This window comes from Gopherus flavomarginatus, chromosome 3 (assembly GCF_025201925.1).
Source record: "Gopherus flavomarginatus isolate rGopFla2 chromosome 3, rGopFla2.mat.asm, whole genome shotgun sequence".
In the NCBI taxonomy this organism is placed as follows: domain Eukaryota; kingdom Metazoa; phylum Chordata; order Testudines; family Testudinidae; genus Gopherus; species Gopherus flavomarginatus.
Genome location: NC_066619.1, coordinates 95530131 through 95552205, shown reverse-complemented (window position 1 = coordinate 95552205; position 22075 = coordinate 95530131). Strand labels below are relative to the sequence as shown.

General features: G+C 42.1%; 1 protein-coding gene across 1 annotated transcript in view; it reads left to right on the top strand.

Moving 5' to 3' along the window:
* Positions 1-1277: 1277 nt before the first annotated feature.
* Positions 1278-22075, top strand: part of DMRT1 (doublesex and mab-3 related transcription factor 1) — a 102245-nt gene continuing 81447 nt past the window's right edge. Inside the window, exons 1-2 of the mRNA XM_050944300.1 lie at positions 1278-1601; positions 6830-7016. Coding sequence (XP_050800257.1) covers positions 1278-1601; positions 6830-7016 — 511 coding nt within the window. The remainder of the gene's footprint in view (positions 1602-6829; positions 7017-22075) is intronic.

Sequence of the window (22075 nt, the reverse complement as noted above, 5' to 3'; positions counted from 1 at the left end):
CCATTGTGCAAGAGATTCTATACAATACCACTTTATAAATAATCTCTGAATTTAAGCTATGTCCTAACTCCAAGGATCTTACTTTAATTTGGAAGGCTCAAATGCAGAAAGATAAGGATGAGTTATGTTACAAGTGGATAGAATTCCAGTCAACCAGTGATGAAAGACTAACTGAAAGAAGTATGCTTTGAGGGGAAACTTCAAGGAAGAGATGGCGGTTGCTTACAGCACAGGAGAAGCAAGGCTGTATTTTCTGCCCCAGATCCACAAAGATATTTAGGCTTCTAATTCCCATTTAAAATCTTTTGTAAGAATCACATCTGTCCCAGATGATGGGATTCTTACAAGCAAAGTCTTAGTATAGGAATGATTTTTTGTCCCAGTGGTTTTGAATATTCTATGCAGTTGATTCTTAATAAATGGAGTGCACTGTACCTTTGGATTGGGGCCTGCATATTTTATTTATTTATTTTTCAGTGTGAAATGTGGACATATCTCTTATCAAAACACCAATGAGGCGGATCCTTAGCAGGGAGATGTACTTGTTTAGGATGTGGTTTAGGATGAATGCCCCAGGCAGCTGGTGTGTGTGTAAAATCTTGTCAAATGAGCAGATTCCGGCTAGAGTCCTGAGACATAATAAACATGGCACCACTATTGCATTTTTATTGTGTGATTCTTAAAGAGAGCAGAAATGCAGTTTAAAATGCAACTCTCTTCCCATCACCAAGGGACCTGCTACCCTATATTTGTAAATCAACTTCTCTTGGATTTTTGTGTAATATCTTATTTAGATTGTCCCACTTATCCCCAGCCCTGGAGCCAAGATAACATGGACCTGGCCTGCTCAGCGCCCTGGGCCCTGCTGCAGCAGCTGGGCGGGCGGGAAGGAGTGGGAGGAACTGGGAGGGAGAGGCCTCGCTTTCTTTCTCCTCCCGGGGAGCGTTCCAAAAAGTATCCAGCGTTCTGAAAAAAGTAGCGAATGTTCCAAACCTGCTGCAGCCCGCCCGCCCGCCAAAACAGCCAGCACAGGGAGCAGGGGCTGGTGTGGTCAGGCTTACTCTGCTGCTGCTGCAGCAACCGCAGCTTCCAACTGGGCAAAGGGTGGGAGCAGCTGTCTTCTTTGGGTCTCATCGCAGCGACTCCTTCTGTTGCAGCGGGAATTGGCTAATACTTGTTAGCCGAACCTCTCTTCTCCCAGCCACCCCCTACCCCCCGAAACGTTAACTCCTTCCCCCGTCCCCCAATTGTGCAGGCGAACCAACCGGTCAGAGACGATGCCCAATGACTCATTCAGCAAGCCCTCGGCTTCTTCGGACCATCATGCCCAGGGGGGTAAGATGGGGAGCTTTGGGAAAGCCGCCGTTTTGATGGCTGCTACTACTCCTGCCGCAGGTGGAGGGGGTGCCGGGGCCTTAGCTCAAGCCGCCGCCGCCGCCGCCTCGGGAAAGAAGTCTCCCCGTCTCCCCAAGTGTGCCCGGTGCAGAAACCACGGCTATTCCTCGCCACTGAAAGGGCACAAGAGGTTCTGCATGTGGAGGGACTGCCAGTGTAAAAAATGCAGCCTGATCGCAGAGCGGCAGCGGGTGATGGCAGCGCAGGTGAGCCGGGGGAATAAGAGGGACCAGGCCTCCTCGATTGAATCAGAAAAGGGCCCAAGGGCGGTGGAATGTGTCTTTCCTAGCACCTGTCTGAAACGCAGATACTTGACAGGCACACGGAGCAACGTGCAGTGCAGAGAGAGGGGTTTAAAAGCTCTTATTTCAGGTTGTCACGTGTACAATAACGATTCCCCCACGGTTGCAGGTGCTGGTAGACAGTCAGTAGAAAAGCTCTCGCAAGAATATACATCCTGCTCCCCAAAGCCTCTTCCCCGTCAAATCTCCTCGAATGTCTCCATGTTTCCCTCTCGACCCAATAGGCTGAAGTTCTGCTTTGCGGATGGCACATCTCTTATTACTCCAGACTGTCCGTTAAAACAGAGACTTGGGGAATTCCACCCTGCACCTATTCGCAGCCTTTGATTATTTGCCGTTATATAGTTTCCATCTCACACAACTACTAAAATACATTCTTGATTACAAATACATTTCATAAAACCCTTAAAACCTGCCTAGAGGCCTGCTTTTAAGCGTTTTATTCATCTAAATTATCGACATCATGTCATTCTCTTTAGATGTTTTGGATAGTGTCCATAAACGCACGTCTGTTTCACTGGTTTCTGTATTTATAAACTGCTCAGACTACGTTTTGAAAACGAACTTCCAAAGAAATTAAATAAGTGCCCACAGATATTTGCTTGAGTCTACCACTGTAGTTTGACGGAGTATTGCTAACTTTGTAAGTAGAGTTGAATAGCTGCATTTCACAGATGTGAAGATAATACATACCAGGCTTTCTAGATGAATGGAAATAAATACAAATCAGGTTTTACAAAGCTAGAGTTTAACACATGCTTGTTTTTTCCTTTTGCAATCAACAACCTAAACCTGTAACCTAAATCTACACCAGAAAAGGAAAAAATCTTCTGAAGAGCAGGTGGATCTGTTTGAGTGAAAACACCCCAGTAAAGTGACACTGGAGCCATGAAACTTTGTTTTGTTTTAGAATTGGCAAAGAATCTGAAACAGAAACATTTTAAAAACAGATTCTTGTCACACAGTGTTTTTTTCCTGTTAACAAATGACCACATATTTCCTCATAAGTTTGATATGTATATTTAATTTACCTTAGGTAAGTAAATAGTTATTTGTCTTCAAACTGTAAAATATTGATCTAACTGGATGGAAACATCTGAACTCATTAAAGGAACATAAAAGGACCACATATATTATTCACTCCTGATATAGACATAGATTCCACATTTGAGAGTTTAACCTGTGTTGATTGCAGAAGCTGGTCCAATATGATATTTTTATGAAATGTAATTGGGTTTTTTAAATCTACTATCATGCATATTTTGTTTAATCCTCTAACCAATGTAATGAATCAAAGAGTAAAACATGAGTCTCCTAATAGGAAAACAGTGACCTCAGGAAAAAAAAAATTCTTTAAATTTTGAAATTACAGTATACAGAATGAAACAAAAGGATTGGATTATTTTTAATCTGAATAAAATGCTTTACTTTGCTGCTATCTCCAGAAAATGTGATCTTGAAGAACATCCTATATTAAGTAAATGAAAGCTTTTCTTTATAATTTGTTACGACATTTTGACAGTTTACTTACAGCAGTATTCAAAAGTGGTCTTAGTAAGTAGCGGATAACTAATATAGCAGATTTTTAATAATTTGTTAATGTATTTCCACTGCAAAAATAAAATAAGGTTATAAAATAAAACATGTTTATAAACTTTAAATTCTGTTAAGACATTCGAGATGCAAGATTTCCAATGACAATTTTTAATGATGCATTTTCTGTTGTAAAATAGAACTTCACTTACCCTACATGGATATTTTTTTAAAAATCTTCATGTACGATCAGCTAGTTTTCATATTTTTGTAGGTAACTGTTTAAGTTAATTATCTTTAAAATAAATGGGATTCTGATCAACTCAATGAATGGTGGAAGCAGGATTGAGCTGTAGTTTTCCAGTTTGACGTGCTTATTTTTTCTGATTTTTTCTGTGTTTTTAGGTATACTATGGTTCATTTCTAAGAGTAAAAAATGTTTTTTGTAGTGTTTTAAAAACATGTTTCCCTTGAATTATCTGTTAAAAAAATATTGGCCTTGCAAAGTTGTATGCTCTTGAGTTGCGCTGGTTTTAAATTTAAAACTGGAAACTAATTATTGGTGCTGGAACTGGGTGGTGCTGCTGCACTCTCTGGCTTGAAGGGGTTTCCATTATATACAGGATTTACAGTTTGGTTCAATGCTTCTCAGCACCCCCACTATAAAAATTGTTCCAGCAGCACTGAAACTAATAATAGCTAATAGTCCAAGCTTGGTCCAGTCCTGCATGGGAGTAACTTTACCCACTTAGGTGGTCCCATTGAAATCTCAGTTATACGTGCAAATGTTTGCAGGATTGGATCCATATAAATCCAGTTCTGCAAACCCGTGCTTATGTGAGTAATTTTGTGTGTATAAGGGCTTGTTGGATGAGAAAGATTGTGTGGCTTTGAGGTGCAACAGCCTGTCTTGCATTCCTTACTTGTGCAATTTTACTAGAATAAATTCTTTGCAGTCATTAGATGTACTTACGTGAGTAAAAGTTGCAGGATTGAAACCTATGGATTCAATTCTGCAAGTGGTTTTCTCTCAGAACTTCCAGAATCAACATTAACTATAATTCCTTTGCTCTGTGACTGAAGTGTGTGGCTGGTTGATATATTTTTAAAACCTTGAAGTGCTGGGATCAAGTTCCATCCCATTCCTTGTTCTTGGACTGGGTCATGTACTCCTATTTTCCCCAAATATTGTTGTTTTTAGGAGGGCTTACTTAGAATCCTACAGTAATTATTTTGGAAAAATAATAGGTGCTTTTTTATCTCAGTGGACATAATACACAGAGATCCGGTTGGGACACCCTGTGGAAAAAAAAATCATTTGAAATTGTAAACGTGTCAATAAAAGTATCAGATTCTGTACAGATTGTTCTCATGCTGCTAGGTAGGTTCCACAATATGATTAACTCCTCTCTGCACATAGGCCCAGATGCCCAAAGGTATTAAGCTCTTGAGTTTCATCTTACCACCTGTGTGGATCTGGACCCTAGACTTCATTGTGCCTTATTTGGGATGGCTGTCCTTACCTAATCCAGAGCTTCCTGGAAGCGCTGAGTGTTCACACACATCATTTCAGTTGAATTTCTTTTATATATAGGAGTTAAGATCCTAAAATCGTCACTTACCGCTCCGAATATATTTTGCAATGACCCATTTCCATCAGGTGGAATCTTCTAGCACCATTCAGCTGATAGGTTGCCGCTAGATTTTGCAAATGAAACTCCAAGAGCTTTTGTTGGAATATATTTTTGTTACAAAAACCATTATTAAAAATGCTGCTTTTTGAGGTACAGCATCATTACAAAAGTAAAGAAAAATAATACTGTTCAATGTAGTATAGAGGGAAGAAGAGGGTCTAGGTAAATTATACTGTGACATCTCAAAAACTGTGCCCAAAAAAATCAGTTGTCACCCCTTGTAAGTTTGAGGGTGATTTTCAAAATTCAAATGAAAACATGGACGAAACTGCCACCTATATGGGAAATCACAGCATAGGGGATTATAAACTCTGATGCCATGTCTGTGCTAGCCAAATGACTTGTTAGTGACAATGGGTGTTAGCTGTGGGTGCAGCTAACCACTGTTTTGCTGCCACTGCAGACAAGGAGAAATGGTGGTGAGGACTGCAGCACAGTGGTTTTCCCCCAAGGGTACACATACCCCTGGTTGTATGCAGAGGTCTTCCAAGGGGTACATCGAGTCATCTAGATATTTACCTGCTTTTACAACAGGCTGCATAAAAAGCTCTAGCTAAGTCAGTACAAACTAAAATTTCATACAGACAATGACTTGTTTATACTGCTCTATATACTAGACACTGAAATGTAAATACAATATTTGTATTCCAATTGATTTATTTTATAATTCTATGGTAAAAATGAGAAAATCAGCAATTGTTCAGTAATAGTGTGCTGTGACACTTTTGTATCTTTATGTCTGATTTTGTGAGCAAGTAGTTTTTAAGTGAGGTGAACCTTGGGGTATGCAAGACTAATCAGACTCCAGAAAGGGGTCTGGAAAGGTTGAGAGCCACTGGTGTAGCAGGATGTGTGGAAAACTTCTCTTTCTGAAGTGGTGCTGAACATGGTTTGGTTGTGGACTTGTGCCTACACTTGTAGAAGCTATTTTTGGTGCTGGTTGTGACATTTGTTGTCCACAACAGTTTATTTTGCGTATGAAGACGAGGCTGTAGTTTGCTAGCTCAGAGTTTCCCCTGGTTGTGTGTGTTGGTAGGATTACTGTAGAATGAAGGGGAAGTTCAGGCCACAGAACCCAGGGATCTGGGGTTCCTTGGTACTGGAGGCATGCGTGTCTTGGTCTGTGGTCCCCAGGGCAGCCATATTCCCATATGCTCTTGCCCTGCTTTCCTCCTGTGTGCCATGAAAACTTGCCTGAGGGGTTTCTGGGGCAGCGGCCTGCAGGGCAACCCAAGAACACTACTCCTCTAGGCACTGGCTTCCATGGATCTCCTAAGAGCTTCAGGCTTGCCAGTTCTTGTGGGGCTAGAGCTCCACCCTGATGAAAAGCTGCAACAGCTACTCTGCAAGTGGGAGCTTTCAGAATTTCCTGCCCCACTGAGGCTATGTACTAGCACAGGAGATTATCTGTCTCCTTTGCCCAGATCCACAGCAAGTAGAAATAAACTTAACAGCCGCATATCTTTGAAAAATCTTCTTCCTGTCTTTGCCCAAGCGTGACCGTATCAGCTGAATGCAGCTGACCCTGGCTAGAATCTTTGATGAGAATGGTGTGATTTTAGCCAGTACTAGGTATTTAATTCCTGTGCCCCTGCTGGAAACAGAAGATATATTTGTTTATGGCTGTACCATTTTACAAGAGCATGTTGTGTTACCCACATAACCTAACTGAAGTTTGCATGGCTATAAATGAAGGTAAACATTGACCCACATTGTTTCATAGCATCTCTTTCCTCCGTACCACTCAGAATGTTATTTCCCCCTTTCATGTCCTGATATTAATAGTCATGAGTTGTTGGCATATGTTGTACGCCCCTTAGTTTGGGACCAGTAGATAATTTCCCTTGTAATTGTAATCATTGTCTAACTAGAGAGTAGACACAGAATAGTTGTTCTTGTTTCCAGGTTGCATTGAGAAGGCAGCAGGCCCAAGAAGAAGAGCTGGGGATCAGCCATCCCATCCCTCTGCCCAGTGGCCCAGAGCTCTTTGTTAAGAAGGAAAACAATGGTGGCAGCTCCTGTTTATTGTTGGAAAGCAGCAGCCCGACAAATTCAACAAACACAGCAACTACAGCATCCACCACTCCATCAGGTAAGGGAGTGGGAGAAGAGAGAGAGGGGGGTTCTGGTCACCCTAATGAAGAGACCTGGTTTCAGAGAGGTGCTGGTTTTTGTTTTCCATGCTTGTTAAAGCTGCAGCGACTGGGTTGCTGTGTGTTTCCTTCTCTTTTCTTTCCCACAGAGCAACATTGCTGTAGAAAGAACTCTGACGGAACAGCTGTGTGTGTAGGGGGAGGGGAATCAGCAAACAGTTTTTTCATATTTTTTTCTTTTTTAAAAAATTGTAGAAATCGAAATGGAAAATTTCAGAAACCATCAGCCAGGTCTTCTATTGTATATATGTGTAGGTGTGAAACAAGTCTGCAGACTTAATGCAATCATTTCCATTCATATCTGGGATTTAAAAGAGTTCTCCCAACGACAGCGTGGCTGAAAATGAAGCCACTTGGCCACATCCACAGCTGATGTAAATCATCATAGTTCCCTTGGCGTCAGTGGGGCAACACTGAAGATCTGGTGCTTTGTCTTTGCAAAACCTCACATATTTAGATATACCAATTGGTTATAAACAAAAGTGAAACCAGCTTCACTGACTTCCATTGTCCCAACTGAGAGATAATGAAGCAAATGAACACAGTGAGAAGGAAACTGGATTTTTGTTTAGGTTTAGTAACCAAGGAGATGTTAGTAACATAGGTAAAGCAATTTGTTAAAAATATGTTTGTGAAATGGACATTGTCCCACTACCTAAAGATCACCCCTGGCCAGTGCGCTTCTATATGTCAGCCACCCGGCACCATTGCCTGCTCCAGTACATTTAGAGCTTAGTTCCTGCACCTGCCAAATGGAATTGCTATATCTCGTGTTGACCAGGCAAGCCCTCTGGGTCCAATCCCTGTACGCACAGAATGGCAGTTCCATGATTTCCGTGTGCTGAGAGGCCATTGTTTTGGGTTGTGTGTAGAAAAATTGTTTGTAGGAATTAACAAGTCAGATTCTGTTTTCATTCAGAAACAATTCTGTTAAGATTGTCTTTGGTTGACCGTGAGCCCTTTCATAAAAAGAAATATATTTGGAACACTAGGTTTTGTTTGTGGTGGGGAAGGCTGGTTAAGGATTGAAACAGTTTGTAAAATCACTTACCGAGATTGTGGTTAATTCAGACAAAACGGGAAAAACTTACTCCATTAAATCCAAAAAATGAGATCCCGTTGCAATCAGTGAAACAGTCAAAAACTTCAGTCTCAATGGATATAGAATGGAGTATTTAACATACTCAGTTTTTACTACAATAAAAATGTGCATTCAGCCCCCTTGGCAATATTATAAAAAATACATAGATCCATAAAAAGATTCTAGGAGAACTTCATGCTGAACTAAAAAATGTAAAGTTTAAATACTGCCAATTTCAAAATCTGTAGAAATATTTTTAAAATTTGAGTAAAGGACTAATTAATTATAAACATCTTTCAGCCCACTATTTTTTTAAGTGGAGTGTCTTTGTCAGTATGTCAGATAATGATGTTCTTCAACATAATAGCTCCATGTTCTTTAGCATTTTAATAAATAGCACAGTGCAGGCAACAGCATTCATAATATTATGCTTAGACCTTTGCAAAGTAGATGCATTTCCAACAAAGGACAAAATAGGGGTCAGCATTTGTTTGCCAGAAATGAATTCAGAAATCATATATAGCATCTGGGAATGAAAACTTGGGCTGAGATTTTCAAAAATAGGAGCCTATGTCCATATTTAGGCACCTAAATAAGGCCCTGCTCCTATAAACACTGACACATATCCATAACGTCAAGCACATGCAGAGTCACATTAGTGAACTCCTGGCCCAGTTCAAGTAATTGTGAGTTCTGCCATTGACTTCAGTGACGTACTGTTTTCACCATTGACTTTGATGTGACTACTCGTGTCCTTCAAGTTAAGGACACGCATAAATATTTGCAGGATTGAGGCCCGAGTGGCCTGATTTTCAGCCCTGTGCTCCTGGCTACTCCTACAGAAGTTGCTGTTCAGCACCTTTGGAAATTAGGCTTCCTAGGTGCCCAAACAGAGATGTACGCACCTAACTTGGTCTTTAGCTCTGGATAGTGCCCCTCAGTTATATTACGTCTGTGCCCGTTTTCCTCCCTAGATGTAAGTACCGAGAAGCACAGGTATCTATGTCTATATTAATATATAGAGATTAAACTTCCTTTGCAGGAGATCTTTATATGGTTAAGATGACCCCAGCCCTAGAATGAGAGCTGCCGAGAATCTTCCCCTTTGCAATCCAGGGTGCTTTGAGGTATCCTGCACTTGTGTTTAATCTGTTTCATTTTACTCTCAAGCGAGAATTTAATAAGTCACCTGATTTGGAGACGAAATGAGTGGATTGGGTGTTAATGGAATGAGGGAACAATGAGGGCGTGGAAAAGCAAGACAAAGGGGGCAGCGGTAATGAAAAACTCCCCTTTTAAAAATAGAGTCTAGGAATCCAATTCCGGTGACCAATCGTATCATGAAAGACCCAAAGCCTTCAATCGTGCCACGTGAATGACATATAATGATGGCTCATGGTGAAGCTGGTATGTACTTGGGCGGCCACACTCCTATTTTTAGTGCACTAGCTTGCGGAGAGCTAGCATGTCTGTCCACCCACACTGGATAGCTCCATTCCAGCTGTGGTGTAGACATACCCTTAGGCCTAGTCCACACTATGCTGTTAAACCTATTTTAACAGCGTTAAATCGATTTAACGCTGCACCCATCCACACTACACTGCTCTTTATATCGATTTAAAGGGCTCTTTAAATCGATTTCTGTACTCCTACAAAACGAGAGGAGTAACGCTAAAATCGATATTACTATATCGATTTAGGGTTAGTGTGGACGCAAATCGACATTATTGGCCTCATTCTTTTACAGTAGCTACCCAGAGTGCATCGCTCCAGAAATCGACGCTGGCCTCGGACCACGGACGCACACCACCGAATTAATGTGCCTAATGTGGACGCGCACAATCGACTTTATAATATCTGTTTTATAAAATCGGTTTAAGCTAATTTGAATTTATCCTGTAGTGTAGATGTACCCTTAGAAAGGTAGGAGGCTGTGCCTCACTGTCATGAAAAGGAACTGCAGGGGTTGAATAGGGCTGGTTCACAGCAGCCTGGCACGTGGGTCCTATTTTGGAGGTGGTGATGTTGTGCCCCAGAATCTAAACTTTCACTGAAAATAAAAATGAAGTCTTTAGTTCTGACAGTTGAAAAGATAACCTTCCAAATATGAATGGAATATAATTGGTGGAGTGGTGCTTGCCTGAGTCTGCAGGCAGCCTGAGCTCTGAATTCTGAGCTGCTCCCCTTCATCTCCTTGGCGTTAGGGAGAGAGGTTGCAGGATGACCCTTCCCCAAGGAATGTGGGGGGAGGAGAGGAGGGAGCAGAGACAGAGGAGATGGCCCAACACACCATTGCATACAGCCTGGCCCCGAGGAGAAAAGACCTGTTAGTGCCCCACTGTGCTAGATCCTGTACAAACGCATAGTAAAAGTTAATCCCTGGCCACTCTATATAGATGAGACAGACAAAGAATGAAAGGGGCAACAGAGACACAGAGTGGGGAAGTAACTTGCCCAAGGAAAGGTCATACAGTAGGTCAGTGTCAGAGCTAGGATTAGAAGCCAGGTTTGCTGAGTGCAGTCTTGTGTCCTCTCCACGGGATCATGCTGCCTGACCATTTAGAGGGCCTTGTCTGTATGTAGATGCAGCTCTTTGGAAAACAACCATCTACAGTAGTAGTCAATGCTGACTGAGTCAAACCGTGCCCTCAGCTGGAGGCAGACTGCTTTCATTGACACCCAGGAGAACGACGCAGACACCCTGGAGGACTCCTGTGAGGACAAAACTTGCTCTGTCTAACAGTATACAGTACACAGGAGGTCATAGTGACAATAGTTAATTCTGTTCCTTATGCAAGCTGTTGACTTTAAAGGCTTAGTAATTTTTCTTTTGAAGGAGTCACACAAATCATAGAGGGTGCCAGGGAGAGAGGGGCTTTCCTCATTGTATCTATTTTATTGGCAGGTCAGAAATATTATGATACCTTGAAAAACCAGAGACAATTTTTCAGACCTCTTGCGACACACCATTTTTGGAAAAGAGGAAAAATGAGATGTACTGGTGCTAGAACAGCAGCTTGCCCATGTACCGTTTCATTCTTGGTGACAGTGTTTAGATTGAAAGGTGCTTATTATCTTCCAGAATCAGAAGGAAAATAAACATGGGAGTTTGCAGGACAGTTGGCAGGAGTAGCATGGGAGCAAATGAAACAGTTTGGGCAGGACACGTAATGAGATCTGCTTACAGAAGTTCTGTGTTACTGGGTGATTTTCCTGAAGAACTATCATCTGATTTAACTGTAGGGCACAGATATTGTAATGCTCAGTAAAAAGCCAGGATTTGGGAGCATTTAACGCAACAGTGAGTTCCTCGTGTTTTGTTTCGTTAATTTAACGTAGTGGGCAAAATTCAGAGACGAATCTTAGGGGAAGCTGAGATGATATTATTATACCTTTCAAATGGCCTTTCTTTTAGTCCCAGAGTCACATACGATCCCCACAAATGTGATGTCCCCACACTTCTTTGGTTTACATCAGAAACGCAGAGCCATGAAATGGAGGTTGCAGAGGGAGCCACTCACATGAAAAGAAGGACTCTCACGGCATTTTCTTGGAAGAAATGTAATAATTTGTGCCCTCATTTTGGGGTTTTGTCACACATTATGCCTTGGCAAATTGGGCGGTATGGGCGTAACATACACATTGAGGTGACCAGAAGATGCTATAAGATACTGCAACTTTCTGGGTCTCCCCCATGTGTATGCAATTGAGACTCCCCCAAGATTTAGCATACTAAAGCTTGCACCCACTTATCACCAGGCAGCTTTACACATTGTGGGCTTCTCCTCCCTGTTAGGTTTCCTACAATCTTAATCAGGGCATCATTTCTTTGCCTCCATAATGACACTGGTTCTGATCAAGTTAAATGTACCATTATTAGCACTTAGTAATCCACTTCCAATGTCGACCGCACCTAGCTCAATGGTCCCGAGTCCTGATTAGGGGCATCTGGGTGCCACTCAGATATAAATATTTAATAGTACTACAGTTTCATTTCAGATAGAATATAGGTTTAACAAAATCTGTAATCTGGCAGGAGAAAAGATCCAGATGAAATACAGAACCGACACTTTGTTAATGTCACTGGACTAAAAAAATTGAAGCTTTAGTTCATTGTTATTTTTCCTTTTGATACATTTATCATGAATGATGGAAACAAAGGTGTTTTCTTCATATTTCACTTGGTAGGATCTCCCTTTATTAAGAGACTGTTGGAGGAGGGCTGGGGGCTTTCTGCATATCTTTAGGTAGTTATGTGGTTATTGGTCCATTGGCAAAGTAGCATTTAAGTGTTTACAAGTAGAGCCTTGAAAATCTGCGGATATCTGCTTTATAGCTGCAGATACCTGCGTCTGTGGATGTGGATATCCGCAAACCATTTTTGCGGATTGTGGATCAGATGTGGATACAAATTTTGTATCTAACACCCAGCAAATCTGTGGATATCCACAGACCGTTTTTGCAGATTGGAAGCGGATACAAATGTTGTATCTGCGCAGGGCTCTATTTACAAGTACACAATGTTTTGCAAATGATGCATAGAAACTTAAATTTTAAAAAACTTCTTCAGTAAAGTTTTTTCAGTTAGAAAATATTGAAATACTTTGTTTTAGGCTGCCAATTTGCAAAGAAGCCTATGGATGTTATGTGCTGAACTCTCACGGGCATTCACTGGGATTTGGGCACCCAAGCCCAGATCCTCAAAGGTATTTGGGTCCCCAAGTCCCACTGAAATCTGGGTCTTAAGTCCCTTAGGCCTCTCTGGAAATCTCTCCTTTACCCTTTAATTTCCTCTTTTCCTTCTTGCCTCTTAGTCTTTCACTATTTTCATGCTTAAACAAGAGCCTGAGTCAAAGTATGGAGGAGTAGGTTCTTACGCCCCTGTATGGGTACCCAGTCCAGTCACAATCTCTAAAACAAAGGAAAATTTAGGCAACAGTTACTATTGATAAGATATTAGATTGTGAGATGGTCTCCCAAGGGAACTGTCAAAAGCCCCATTGCTTGGGTAATTGTCAAACTGGACTGGACAAAGACTCATGGAAAAATATGGAAATGAACAATCCTGCACTGTCAGGTATGTGGGCTAAAGAGCCTGCCAATAATAGGTCTTTTCCATTTCTGATTTCTGTGATTCAGTACTGGATTTGTAGGTGGTATTGGACAGTGGAATGGATGTGACCTCACAATGCACAGCCATTGCAACAATGGCAAGTCTTCTGCTTGCTATGAATTCTCTATACAGGGGATCCCTTTTGTCGAGCAAGTGAGGTATTACTGCTTCTCTCTTTGGTACAGCCATATTTAGGAATGCCGCAGAGACTTTTGAGCATCTCATTATAACAAGGGCATAGATAAATCTGAGAGAATCAAGAGAAGGGTGGCAGAAATGATGTACAGCTTGTCAAAAAGGAGACTAAGGATGGATATTACAGTCTATAAATATCTAAACGATAATAATATGAAGGAGGAGGAGTGATTATTTACAGTACTTGAGACTGCATAACAAGGAGCAATGGCTTGAAACTAAAAAAAAGAAAAAATTAAATTAGATATTAGACACTTTTTTTCCTGTCTAGAAGTGCAGTTAGGCAATAGAATGACCTGCCTAAGGACAAGGAGGTAAGTGAAGCATAATTGTAAGCACAGGCGGCGAGTTATATGTGCCCGTGGTGCCTGTGTTCCACCAGTATTCAGGAATGTGGGCCCAGATCCACCAGTGTTTGGGCTTATATTTTCATGGCCGTCCTGTCCATAGGATGGACCGGGGCAACCGCCCCAGGCCTCGTGCTTTGGGGGGCCCTGCACTTCAGGGGGACACGGGTTCCAGGGCGGCCTGGGGGGTTAGCAGGAGGCCTGGCGGTGGCAGCAGCAAGCAACCCTGCCCCAGCCTGCCCCACCCTGCTCCTCCTCTTCCCACCCCTACTCCACTCCCACCCCACTCCACCCATTCCTCTAAGCCCCTACCCCTCCTCTTCCTGCCTCTGCTTCACCCCTATTCCACCCCTTTCCCCAAACCCCCACCCTAGCTCTTGCTGGCTTCTGCCCCCTCCCTCCAAGCAACATCGGGAGCCAGCGGGATGGGGCGGAGCGGGGTGGCTGGGGCCGGGTCAGTCGCTGCTGTCGGCACCAGGCCCCTCACTAACCTCCCAAGCCATCCTTTACCCCATGTCCCCCTGAATGGCGGGCCCCCCGAAAGTACGGGGCCCAGGGCAATTGCCCTGGTCCATCCTATGGATAGGACGGCTCTGCTTAGACCCGTTCTGGGCACCAGCAAAAGTTATACAAACCTGGCGCCCATGATCGTAAGAGGTGTTTTAGGAGAATGTTAGATAACATACTTGATTAATATGGAGAGTGAATACTGATCAATGCAGAGGTTAAACTAGAAGATGACATAAGTCTCCTACAGCTTTGTTTTCTCCTGTGTGATTCAGTGCCTATGGACTATGGTCAGGATTTGACTACACTTAAATAAATCAGAATTTAAATCTTAATGTTACAGGATAGCTTGTCCCCGAGTACGTTCTCAATTTATTCTCCACTCCGGTAGTTTGAAGAGTGTGTATTTTATTACATCTTTCCTGGTTCTGTTGTTAAATATAGGTGTTACATGATCTTCCCTACAGTTCACATGAGTCTTTCTCTCTCTCAAATCCTGAAGTAGCACATATGCTTACTTAAGGCCAGACAACTTTGTGGAAATACCGTACTAATGCAGCAGAAATACAGCAAGCCTGTAATTTTCCAAGTGGAAATCTTTGGGTGAAATGTTCATGACTTGCTTTTCCAGTTTTCACCTTGCTTGAACATTTTTGATGAAATTTCAAATTTTTTTGAAAAACTAGTTAAAAAAGTGTGTGTGTGTGGGGGGGGGGAGAGATAGGGGAAAGGTCGCTAAAAACTGTGTTCCCACCAACTCCAGAGAAGGGCTTGCTAAGAGGATTCTTCACCCTGGTGCATATGCTGGGGAGAGCTCTCTGCACTGCCATATGGAAATGGGGGCGGGGCCAGTGGGTTTGTACACAGTGTGAATGCACTAGGGCAATACTTCTCATTGGTGGGAACGCTGAGCTGCATCTGCCACGACTCCTCTAAATCTTGCTGTCATTGGCCAGGGGCTGAATACGTGTGTTTGGAGGACCCAAGGCACATGCTGGTGCTGAGGCTCTTTTCCCTGGATCCTGCTGTACTTCAGAAGTTTCCTTTTAGTAGGGCTTTCTTTGATTTATCAGCATTTTCCCCTTGTATTAATGATTCCTTGCTTTTTTCCTTCCTCTTTTACTTGGGCTACTCTGAATCTGCTGCAACTTTTGGATCAGCATTTCTGACATATGGTGAGATTTTCAAAGGCACAAATGAGAGAGATCCTCAGCTGGGGTAAGCTGTCATAGTGCTCCATTGACTTCAGTGGTGACAATTTACAGCAGCAGAGTGTCTACCCTAGGTGTCTAGCTCCCATTGAAAGCCTGTGGGAGCAGGTTGCCTGTCTGTGCTTTGTGCCTCTGAAAATTGCCCCCATAATCTGATATTGTGTAGTAGATCTGCATCCTAATTTGAGGGGTTACTTGTTCCTGGCATACGTTATAAACACTGAGACAAAGAATTTTGGTCCATTATGATTTTTTATATAGGGACACTGTATTATTAATCTCTCTGTACCTAACTGCTTGTTCCTTCCTGTTCCCTTGAAATATTTCCTATTACTTATCTGAATGTGTGGTGTTTTGCTGATTTTTTTTTTAAAAAAAAACAGGATTAAAGTGGAGCCAGAAGATTATTGCACACTTCCTTAATTTAGTTCTGACACTGTTCCATTTGTTTCTTTGCCCCATATTTTATACCTCACAAATCTTAGTTCTTTCTGTTTAGCTTTTTGATGGTCCTTCCTTATTTATAGGGCCTTAACCAAATTCATGGCTGTGAAAAACATGTCGTTGACCATGAAATCTGGTCTCCCCCCTTGAAATCTAGTCTTAATTGTGTACTTTTACCCTATACTATACAGATTTCACAGGGGAGACCAGTGTTTTTCAAATTAGGGGTCCTGACCCAGAAGGGAGTTGCAAGGATGTCACAAGGTTATTTTAGGGGGGGGTAGCAGTATTGCTACCATTACTTCTGCTTTGCCTTCAGAGTTGGGCAGCTGGAGAGTGGCGGCTGTTGGCCAGGTGCCCAACTCTGAAGGCAGCTCCCGGTCAGCAGCTGTGCAGGAGTAAGGGTGGCAAAACCATAGCATGCCACCCTTACTTCTGTGCTGCTGCCTTCAGATCTGGGTGGCCAGAGAGTGGCGGCTGCTGACTGAGGGCCCAACTCTGCAGTCAGCAGTGCAGAAGTAAGGGTGGCAATACCATACCATGCCACCCTTACTTCTGTGCTGCTGCTGGCGGTGGCTCTGCCTTCAGAGCTGGGCTCCTGGCCAGCAGCTGTCGCTCTCCAGCTGCCCAGCTCTGAAGGCCGTGCAGAAGTAAGAGTAGAGTACCACAACGCCCCCTACACTAAACGTGCAACCCCCCCACAACTTATTTTTGGATTGGGACCCCTACAATTACAACACCGTAAAATTTCAGATTTAAATAGCTCAGATCCTGACATTTATGATTTTTTAAATCCTATGACCATGAAATTGACCAAAATGGACTGTGAATTTAGTAGGGCCCTACTTATTTATAGGCAGAACTTCGTTTTTATTTGTTTTATAATTTTTAATATTAATGTTTATTTTTCAGCATTTTTTCCATGTTTATTGATTTTAAATTTTCACAGCTGAATATAATTGTGGGAAGTCAACATCACATGTAAAAGAATACAGTTAGAGATTCGAATAAGTTCTCAACCAGCATTTTTCCTGCTTTGCATATTTGTACATTTCTAGTATTATCAGTGGAAATATTTCTGCATCGGTTTGTGAGTGTACTGTGAAATCAATGTTTACCAACATTTACCCATAAAAATCTAGTTCTTCCAAGCCTACTTATTTATCGTATTGGCCCTTACTTCACATTTCGTGTATTTATTGCTAGGTGGTCTGTGTGACCAATAGCTTAGCTTTGAACATTTTCTTTCTGGATTTTTCCTTTCTGATGCTTATTCATGTTCACCCCTGCCCTAAACTTGTCTTAACTGTAGTGTTCAGTGATCCCACAATGCTTACAAGGGCTCTACTTTATTTGCTGTCTGATTCCAGCTGTTTGTTAATAGCAGTAGGAAAGTCACAGCGCCCCACCCAGACTCTGCATGGGAAACTCAGGACTTAAAGGCCCTAGTAGCATACAGTCCTTCCTCTCTAAAGTTCATTGTCCTCATTTTCACCTGTGTTTGCTCTCGTATTAGTCACAGTCACAAATTTGACTAGATCAATCAGTTCACGGAATTCCTACACACACGGTATTCCACCATACATCCTGGAGGAGATTTTCGAAGGCTCACATCTACTTAGGTGCCCAACTTGCAAAGGAAGGTGGGTGCCTAATTGTTCTTAAAGTTTTTGCATGTAATCATACCTTCTGTGAGGCGTAAAATAAAGGACAACATAAATCCAGACTTATGCACCTAAATAAACAGCCTAATTTCTGTTGGCTCTGAACTATTGAGAGGTTTGAATCAGCCAGTGTATTTAGATATTTAAATATGGTTTTTAGGTGTCTCAGTTTGAAAAATTTGCCCTAACTTCCTTTCTAATTCTCCTGTACACCTTTGGCTAAATTTTCAGAGAGGCCTCTACCAGGTTTCTCTGTATACACAGGCCATTTACATGCTCAGAGCCAGATCCTCAGCTGCTGCAAAACATCATAGCTCCAAAGATCTGACCCTCAGTTGCTCTGCATTATTGCTTGTGTATATAACTGATAGATTGTGCATGAGCAAAAGTCATTTGTGGTCAGTTTGCATTTTCATGGATACATTTTTTTGTGAGAATAAATTCTAGCACTTGCATACACTAGTAATCATGTGCAGGAACTGCGTGTGGAGGTTATTTGCTCTCGCTAATGCAGGCCACTATATACATATAGATGGTTCTATACCATTCCTAGTCATATCGCTACCAAGAGTGTGTCTGCATAGTAAAAAAGAAAAAAAAACCCTCTCATTATTACTAGTTGGTGTTTTTCAGAAACCTTTTGGATTTCTGTCATCACGTTGCTTCTAATCAAGTGGTCTCTAGCAAATTCCGACCATCAGCTTACTCCCTTTGTTATTTTTAGTGTGAGCTATAATGATTTTATCCCAGTCATATTTCCTCCAAGGTCTTCTATCTCAGATACTTGTAAAACTATCCCTCCCTACTAACGTTTTCTTTGATCTTCTTGTTAATGACTTAAATCCATACTGATTTTGTTTCTCCTCCTCTCATGTTTGCTCCTCTGAACCTGCAGGATGTTTTTAATCATTGCCTGGGCTTTTGGTTTTCTTTCCCAATTTCTTTTCCCATAATATTTCTTCCTCCTTTTTAAAAAAAAGTCCTTGTGTTATTTAACCAATGTTCCTATTAAAAATGTAATTCTCATATGTTATATTATACTGAATTTAAATATTTGTAGTTTCTCTCTGTTTCTCACACACACATACACACACACGCACAGTGGTCATGCTCATAGCAAGTGCAGTGAGGTTGAAAACTACATTTCATTATAACCCCTTATTTTTACATGCTCATAATTTTCTAAAACCCCAACCTTTTGGGACCCAGTCAGGCAAACACTCCTACATGTTTGTAATTTTATGCACGTGAACAGTCCCATTGAGTATAAATATCCCTGTGCATTAAGTTAGGTGTGTGCATGAGTTTGGAGGATCAGGGCCTTAGTCAGAAATTTTGAATGCTTGCTCTCTGTCCAAGGATGAATTTTTTTATATGTGAAAGTTTGAGCAGAATGTCAGCTATTTTTGAATTACAGAATGTGTGTGTGGGAAAGGGAGAATATATTTTCCCCACTTAGAAAAAAAAAATCTAGCCCCTCCTTTTTACTCAGCAATGTAACAAACTGCTGACAACTCAATAAGTTGTTTGTAGTGTTGTTGTAGCCATGTTGGTCCCAGTATATGAGAGAGACAGTGTATGAGAGGTAATATTTTTATTGGATAAACTTCTGGTGAGGTAATAACTTTTAATGGACCAATTTCTGTTGCTGAGAGAAACTAGCTTCTGAGCTACACAGAACTCTTCTTCTGGTCCATAGCTCGAAAGCTTGTTTCTTTCACCAACAGAAGTTGTTCCAGGAAAAGATATTACCTCACCCACCTTGTCTCTTTTACCTTGTAAGTTGAAGAAGAATTACAATATGTCAGATATCAGGACTGGTGCCTTAATTTGATTTGGGGGGAAATTGCTTTTTATAATTTAACAAAATTAGGAATACTTTAATATTGCATACTGAACACATGCAGTAGGTGTTTTTGAGAGGGGTACACTTAAGGATGAAGAAATTGGGCCCAATCCACTCCCACTGAAATCAGTGCGGGTATTTCCAGTGACTTCAGGAGGAGTTGGATCAGGCCCAATGTAAATAAATGCACAACTGAGAAGCTGGTTATGTCATATACTTCTTCCAAACATACAATCTCCCACTTACTGGCCAACCCTCCTGCCTCGTTATTTTCTCAAATTGTTTTGCCTTTTAAAATAGTTTTTGTCATTTTAAGTGAATTAAAGACCTTAAAGTGACTTTTTTTTTTTACCGTTATGATGGGAACAAAGGGAATCCTAATAGTAATATTGGATCATTACTTGCTGGAAATGATAGAATTGTCAATAGTAATGCAGAAAATGAAGGAGGGTTCAATAAATATTCCTGTTCTAAACCTGGGGAAATGCCGCCAGATGATGTAGTCACATCATGGGGTGAAGATTAAATACTTGCCATTCTAACAAAAACTAAGGAGGGTGTTAAACAGGAGCTACCAAACTAGACATTTTAAATTAGCAGGTCCAGATAACTTGTATACAAGAGTTTTGAGAGAGATGGCCAAGGAGCTCACTGAACCACTAACGTTGATTTCTTTTTCAATAATTCCTAGGCCACTAAGGAAGTTCCAGAAATTGGGTCACCTTGGTCCTGGGGATCAGTTTAGCTTTCAACATAGTTTAGAGCAGGGTCAAGGCTCTTCTAACCTGCATAGCCTAAAACAATATTAGGGACCATTCTGTCAGCACAGCAGGGCCGCCCAGAGGATTCCGGGGGTCTGGGGTCTTTGGCGACGGGGGGCCCCGCTTTGGCTGTAATTCAGCGGTGGGGGGTCCTTTCACTCCGGGACGTGCCACCAAAGTGCCGTGAAGACCCGCGGCGGCCCCCCCTGCCTCCAAATTACTGCCAAAGCGGGACCCGCCGCCGAAGTGCAGCCGGGTCTTTGGCAGTAATTCGGCGGCGGGGGACCTCCGCCATGGGTCTTCGGGGCACTTCGGCGGTGGGTCCCGGAATGGAAGAGCCCCCTGCAACCGAATTACTGTCGAAGACCTGGCCACACTTCGGCAGCGGGTCACACTTCGGCGGTAATTCAGCCGTGGGGAGCCCTTCCGCCCCGGAGTGGAAGGACCTCTCTTCCGCGAAGACCGGGAGCGGAAGAAGCTCCGGGACCCGCGAGAGTTTTCTGGGGCCCCTGGAGCGAGTGAAGGTCCCCGCTCCAGGGGCCCTGAAAAACTCTCGTGGGGGCCCCTGCGGGACCTGGAGCAAATTGCCCCTTTTGCCCCTCCCTCCCCCCCCCGGGCGGCTCTGCAGCACCGTCTGGTAGTTAGGGCACTTAGTTAGGAGGTGGGAGATCCAAGTTCCAGTCATGTTCCAGTGACTGCTTAATTATTCATAAGTAGTAGAACAGCTTCAAGAGGAGGAAGCCACATGCCAGAAATCCCATAATCCAGTGGTTAGGGCACTCTCCTAAAATAGCAGAGATGCAAATTCAAGTCCTTTTTTCACATCAGACAGAGGGGGAAATTGAAACTGGATCTCCCACATGGGTCCCCTTAACCATTGAGCTAATGCTTACTTACAATGGAGGTGCCAGCAATGCTTCGTATAGCCATTTTGTGAATCCATAACTATGCTTCTATCAAAATGCTGAAAATCTGAATTAAATTAAATTCTGTTTTGACTTTTTCAGTCTGGTAGAAACTATCTGACAAACTCAACACAAATTCACCAATAGTTTCAGTTGACCTGAAAGTGCATTTTTTGTCAAATTAACTGTTTATCAAAAAAGTTACCCCGTTCTCCTTCTGAGTGCTTTACCTCACAATGTTAATAGTGTTCTTTTTAACATTGTGCTTTTTAATTAATTTCTTAATTTATATTGTGCCTTTCTTGCCAAGTAAAATATAGTCTATTTGACATTGGTTTAAAACTTAATTTTAGTTCAAACTTGAAAAAAACTTTATATCAGGAAGCATTTGCTTATGCTAGTAAACTCAGATAATGACTCCAGCATTATCGTTGGAGGGTGAGGGGGAATAATATTCATTCCTTCAGTATAAAATCAGTATTGTTTCTGGCAGTAGAATAAACCTTGAGAAACATAAGAGTTTAGGCATTGACGTCTTTACGGATAAAGTCAGCTCCTGCCCACAGACTGCTTTCTCCTGATAGTGTTCACATGGTACTTGTGCCTTTTTGATAATATTTACAGAATTAGCAGTATTGCTTCTCACCCTCACTGACTGTGTTGCAGGACATGCCAGATATTTTCGAGAGTTGTCAAAAAATCATTTGAAGACATTCTTAAATCACTGGTTGTTTTGTCTTAAGGGCTAGCATGGTAGTGAGAAGAGATGAGGCTGAGGTAGGAGTTTCCAGGTGGGATGTGCCTCAAAAAGACATTGTTAGATAAGGAAGTGGTGCAGCAATTAAGTATGTCCCTGGATATTGCAGCTGTAGTGGAATAGCAGTCGGCCTGGAAAGGCTATAATACTTTCATTGTGCCCTTTTT